The following is a 6,958-nucleotide window of genomic DNA, read 5'->3' on the forward strand; positions in this document are numbered from 1 at the left end:
ACATATGATGTGTATGCACTTAGAGAGTGGGCAGTATGAAATCCAAACCATTGTAAGAACAGTATGAAGCACTATGATATATCTCAGAAAGTGTATGTCACTATGATATATCTCAGAAAGTGTATGTCACTATGATATATCTCAGAAAATGTATGTCACTATATCTCGGAAAGTGTATGTCACTATATCTCGGAAAGTGTATGTCACTATATCTCAGCAAGTGTATGTCACTGTGATATATCTTTGGCATCTCGTATTAAGTTTTAATATTTAGTGATAGTTATCAAAGTTAAGCCAATGTGTAGTTTTCAAAATTCATCACCATAAGAAAAAAATGGTCCTTTTCAGGTCATGAAACAAGTTAAAATCAAGTAAGGTACTTTTCAAATCATGAAACACCGGTTAAAAACAAAAATGGTATGTATCAAATCCTGAAACAAAGGTTAAAAAGAAAAAATGGTACTTATCGAATACCGAAACAAAGGTTAATAACAAAGATGGTACTTATCAAATCATGAAACAAAGGGTAAAAAAAACAAATGGTACTTATCAAATCATGAAACAAAGGGTAAAAACAACAAATGGTACTTATCAAATCATGAAACAAAGGGTAAAAACAACAAATGGTACTTATCAAATCATGAAACAATGGTCAAAAACAAAGATGGTACTTATCAAATCATGAAACAATGGGTAAAAACAAAAAATGTTACTTATCAAATCATGAAACAATGGTTAAAAACAAAAAATATTACTTATCAAATCATGTAACAATGGTTAAAAACAAAAAATGTTACTTATCAAATCATAAAACAATGGTTAAAAACACAGATGGTACTTATCAAATCATGAAATATCGGTTAAAAACAAAAGTTTTTTTCATAGTATCTGATAGAGCTGAATGCATAAATCATATTTCAAAGGTAATGTTTGTAACTATCGAGCTCAATAATACAATGAACATTTTAGCAAAAATAATGTAAAATGTGGTATGATTGTTGAATGAAACTGGTAACTACGAATCCTGAAACTTGTCATGATGAGGTTTGCTCAAAAACACTTAGAAATAAAAAAAACGATTAATTAAATTCATTAAACTTATTTCATTTAACTATTACAAAATTATAAATTTCCTTAAACAGGAATCAACATTTCTTTACAATTTGTTTAAATTGTAATTTATAGGTGTAAAAAAAAAAGATCTCTATAACTTCTTATTTGATTTAAAAAACAAATGTTTACAAAGGTTTTCAATTTGCTAACATACCAACATATGATACATAAAACTTGAGAGTTGTATATTATTTGTTCAAACAGTCTTTTCTAATATTCATTAAATATTTCAAATAACTGATGGTGTTCAACTTACAATATAATAGATACATACCTAAACATAGTCATTCTGTAATTTATTATACTGGTTTAAAATGAAAAATAAATAAGTAAAAGTCATTGTAACTTTTTGAAATGTGTTTGTTTGTTTCAGATCAAAACCACACTGGGCAATCACCACAGGAAATCGAACCCCAAATTTTAATGTTTTAAACCCATGAACTTGAAATAACTTAAAAATTATAACTGATATTACTACATTATGTTTATACAAATTAAAAAAATGTTCTCTTCCTACACTACTTAATTTTTATTGTAATGTTTATGATGTTTGAAATAAACTGTCTGATATGACAACATGGTACATTTCATTTTAGAACAAAAAAAAAGAAAAAGACAACCACATGCAACATTAATAGTGTACATTTTTGAATAGTTACTTCATTTTCACCATCGACTTTTGTACCTAGATTACCACAGATCTGATGACATTTTGAAATTTTCTATGCAAAAACTGATTCCTCAATTATGTGGTTGTGTTTTAATTTCCTGTTCCTAGTTGCTATGACATTCAGATTTTTTATTTTTCAACTTTCATAAACTTTTACCAAAACAAAATTTATCTTGATCAAAAAGAACTACGCATGCTTTGTATGTACATTTGTATCTCCATTACAACAACAACAGAAATCCTTATTACGAGTATGACTCAACACTTGAAAATCCAGAAACCAAAACCCTACACTGTCTTGAAAAGATGCTCACTGCACCTGTTTTGACATTCAGGTGTGAAGCTTGAAGCTCATTCTTGTTATAGTAAACTGAAGAGAGAGGAGGCATCACTTCACTGTTCTCAATGTTATTCCAAATCAGATAAATTATGAGCAGTTGTAAGATCCACACGCGAAATTTATAAAAAAACCTTTTAAAATTAACACCACACTGATTAGATAACTTTCATTTTATTCCTAAAACTTCAAATCTCTAGAAAGGAACTTAATATCTTACTTCTGCCACAGGGTTATTCAAGTATGAAACATAAAACAACCATTATGATATAATGGGAATTCCCTTTACATTTTAACATTGTTTTTTAACAACTCTGAAAACAAGTCTATAATATTACCTTAAAAATGTATTATAAATATACATTTGGTGCAAGCTTTGCTTTTTGGAGAACCAGTTTTTATTTCTGAAAGGTATTTACCACAAACCTTAACAGCAAGAGAGTTAAGATACTAATAAAACATAATAATTAAAAGGGCAATAACTTTGCAAATTAAGGCCAATTTATTTATTTTTTTTTAAGTTCAAGGCTGGATATTAACAGAAATAAAAAATCTTGACTGATTGTCAAACAAACACAGTGAAGTCTTACTGAGATTTGTAAGAAAGTTGTTGTTTATTTGTTTTAGAACAAAGCCACACTGGGCTATCTGCTTTGTCCACTGTGGGGAGTCGAATCCCGTTTTGAGATAGGGTAGAGAAAATAACAGACAAACTATAGTTTTATACTGGGAAAAAAAGTTTGAAATTAGAGATTTTAGAGATGAGGAAAAGTATTTTTAATTTCAAGATAAAAAATTACTTTGCACACGGACTATTCAATACAAATACTCAATATATTCATGGACAAATCTTTATTTTATTAAAAATAATTCACTAAAAATATGATTTTTTGTATGTGAGAGACTTATAATATTTACTAAAAGACTGCTAAATTTTGTGAAAATAAACACACTATATTGAAAGTTAGAAGCATTAGATCTATGAAGAGTACAAAGAGGTCACGTAGTTGGTCAAATTGACCGAGCCCATGTTGAGAGAGAGTTAATCCAACTTGGTCATTGTAATAAGACAGTTTCCTTAATTCATTTCTCACTACAGGACAAAAACTTCCTAATCCAGCTCGGTCATTGTACAGCCTCATATATCAACCGACTCTGCTGTGTAAAGAGGTGGTTAACATTACCAAAACATTTTATGTGCATTATAGAACATTGTATATTATTTACATGTACAGTTAAATGCCGAGTCAATACATCACAGAAAACCTCTAAGTGAGAAGCAAGTTGATGAGAAGACTTACCGAGATAGATTCATTACAAAAAAAATAGGATAGGAAGATAAAACACTATTTCTTTGATGATGAATAATCTTTTAGGGATAGCGATACTGAGGAAGTTAGCCGTTCTGCTAATTACACAGCATTAACTTGAAAGTTACAGTTAGCAAGTAGCATACAGACCTAACAGAGGTACACAAACAATGTTACCTCTAATTTTTTCAATCCACGTGCAGAATGGATTTTTTCATGTACCATCTCCTGTAACTTACTACCATTATCAATTGAAAATTTGAAGTTAAATATTATTTTTCATGCATGATATCTTGGTTTGCATTGTGAACTTTATAACTTTCCTGCTAAAACTTACCAAATAACCGAAAAATAACAAACTGCATTCCTAGAGCAAAGGCCCTTTCTTCGTCTTTCACAGACCTAAAAAAAAACAGATACAATACACGTAAGTACAAGTAACTTTTCTATATATATTTACATATACACCTATATTTTACGACTCAAAGCATGCTCTAGATTAGTATTTAACTCTCCAGGGATTAGTTTGCTGCCTCCATAAACTGTTGCTGACCACTAAAATACAAGTACAACAACAAAAAACATAATAATTTACGTATCAATATTCTTTTTTTTCTGTTTGTTTTTGTGAAATCTGATAGACCACAAGGTGGTTGTGAACAGCTGAGAAGTGGTTGAGAAACACTACTCTAGATAATATAACATTCAAACTGTGCTTTAAAAAGATTCCTAAGTAGTTGAAAGATCATTATGAGTGAACAAGACCATGAGTTTTATTTCATAGTGCGTGTCCAAGGGAGGGAACCTAGTTACTCAATACGAATGTACAAATCCCCTATATAATGAATTCAAGCATCCAAAAGTTGAATAATATGTTAGTGAACCACTTCCACAGGATGTTTTAATTTATAAATCCAACTCCTATACATCTTATCTGTCATGTTTCATAAATTAACATGAAAAGTTGCATTTTTTGAAGAAGATTGGATAAAACTTGGAAAAACTACAAGTACTCGTGGTAAGGTTCTGACGATCAGATACCAATTGTTGTCATGATTCGCAGGTTACACGATAACCTAAAACCAATGATTAATTAATCACTTAGGTGGTCGTATAGATTAATGACCATGAAAGCATTTAAAAAGACTACCGGTTCTATTTATGCTGGACAGCAGTATTTGACATCAAACAAACACCTCATTTAAAAAGACTTTCAGGCTCACAAAAGGTAGAAGTAAAATTAATAATTAACTTTGAACATTATTATTTAAAAATTAAACTCACCCGTATAAAAACATATTGGAAACTGAGAAACAGGCACAGTTTCTAGTCTAGGATAATATCTTTGGAAGTTTTTTGTTTTTGTTTTTATTTATTTCATGATAGTACTCTGAAACCAGGAAATTATACAATAAAACTAAGTTTTTTAATTATATGCTGAAAGAATGGATTTGAAACTGTGAATACATTATATAACCTGAAGTCCTCTCAAAGAAATGAACAAAAAATATATATATCTTGCTTTAATGAACCCAATAATGATATTCTATATTTCACATTATGATAAAACAACAACTAGGTCCAGATATAGCATAAACTAAGTCATTAAGATGTTATAATTGAAGAACAAATAGAACTGGACAAAATATCAGAGTAACCGGCAAGGCTACGAAAAACAATATATCAGAAAATCAACTGAATACATTACCTTAAAGTGACCATCAGAAGGGGCATCTGAGTGATGGACACAACAAGAGTCATAACAAAGAGCAGTATCATAAATGGAATCATTATCTCGCAAACCCGTGGACAAGGTCCAGCTGTAGCCAAAGGAATAGCCATAACTTCCTGGGAAATGGTCTTGTTAGTGATTATACAAGCACAGCTCGTATAATTCTGATATGAAAAAAAAAATCATGTTTTAAACTTTGCTCATTATAACAAAATAACAAGAAAGTGGGCTGAAAGGCAACAAAAAAACTGGTTCTTCCTTTACCACACACTGTTATAACTCAGCTTTGTATCTTCAGAACCAATCTTAAAGAATTAAAACCAAGCAGAGGGCCATCCTCGCTCAACATTATTTTCAATATTTCTAAGACATGACTTTTAATGTATTGGATGCAGATTAGGTTGTCAAACTTCTGAGTGGTTTTCACCAACTGTCCTTACTCACAGCAGTTATGTTTATTAAAATATCACTAGAATGCTTATTCAATTTCTAGAGAATGTCATTCTGCAATCTGTTTTACAATGAAAAAAAGAAAAAGACAAACATTAACATTTTATCGCTTTGAAAGCATCGCCATTAATATTTTTTTACTTACTTTCATTTACGGAAGGCAAAACTGTGTAGACACATAAAAGAAAGTTAATTCTGAAGAAAAATATTTGTTTCAGATTCATGAATTTTTCATTAAACACACAATGCTTAAACCAGTTATGAGATAAAAATAACCTGTCTGAACATGCTAAGTATCTTCCCAGAGTATTCCATGTTCAACTGGACCTCAAAGAGAATGTTGGCCACTCTATTTATTTGATACCTTCATCTTCAAAAAAGTTACTTGTCTGGTGATCATGGTGGGTGGGGCCATTATAATATATAAGAAAAAGTTCTGATTGTAAGTCTTACATAAAAGTCAATGTGGTCATCAAAACCGTTTGTTGCCCAGACAAACAGTATGCCACCACTTCCATATGCTCGTCTTTTCTACGTAAAATTCAGTTTGGATTTCATACTGCTCACTCTCTAAGTGCATACACATCATATGTAAACATTATTTTATCTGTGAACAAGATATTTGTCATTTGGTTAATCCACATGCTCTTTAAGAAAGTGTATGTCACTATGATATATCTCAGAAAGTGTATGTCTATATGTTACTTTACCAAACAGACCTTAGCAACCCCCCACTTACTCCTTTAAACTACCACACTGTGTACATTATGAGTACTACTTTAAATGTGGAGATAATAACTATCACAAGTAAAAGTACATGGTTACTGCAAAGTGAGATCCATACATTTTATAAAATGTATGTCACTATGATACATCTCAGAAAGTGTATGTCACTGTGATATATCTCAGAAAGTGTATGTCACTATGATATATCTCAGAAAGTGTATGTCACTATGATATATCTTAGAAAGTGTATGTCACTATGATATATCTCTCCAACAGAATAAACCTTGAAAACAGAGGGGAAGTTGATGTAAAGGAGTAAGTGGGGGTTGCTAAGGTTTGTTTGGTAAAGTAACTTGTAGAGGTATTATTCTGTTGGTGAAAACAGAGGGGAAGTTGATGTAAAGGAGCTTAATACAAGTTACTTTACCAAACAAACCTTAGCAACCCCCATCCAACAGAATAAACCTTGAAAACAAAGGGGAAGTTGATGTAAAGGAGTAAGTGGGGGTTGCTAAGGTTTGTTTGGTAAAGTAACTTGTAGAGGTTTATTCTGTTGGAGAAAACAAAGGGGAAGTTGATGTAAAGGAGTAAGTGGGGGTTGCTAAGGTTTGTTTGGTAAA

The 6,958-nt window shown here is 30.9% G+C and overlaps 1 protein-coding gene across 1 annotated transcript in view; it reads right to left on the reverse strand.

The window, feature by feature from the left end:
• The window catches only part of LOC106470936 (solute carrier organic anion transporter family member 5A1-like), a 90,374-nt gene that overhangs the window by 3,980 nt on the left and 79,436 nt on the right, over window positions 1–6,958 (reverse strand). Inside the window, exons 13-14 of the mRNA XM_013931514.2 lie at window positions 5,139–5,326; window positions 3,768–3,832 (exon numbers count right to left, since the gene is read on the reverse strand). Of these exons, the coding sequence (XP_013786968.1) occupies window positions 3,768–3,832; window positions 5,139–5,326 (253 nt within the window). The remainder of the gene's footprint in view (window positions 1–3,767; window positions 3,833–5,138; window positions 5,327–6,958) is intronic.

This window comes from Limulus polyphemus, unplaced genomic scaffold (assembly GCF_000517525.1).
Source record: "Limulus polyphemus unplaced genomic scaffold, Limulus_polyphemus-2.1.2 Scaffold4304, whole genome shotgun sequence".
In the NCBI taxonomy this organism is placed as follows: Eukaryota; Metazoa; Arthropoda; class Merostomata; order Xiphosura; family Limulidae; genus Limulus; species Limulus polyphemus.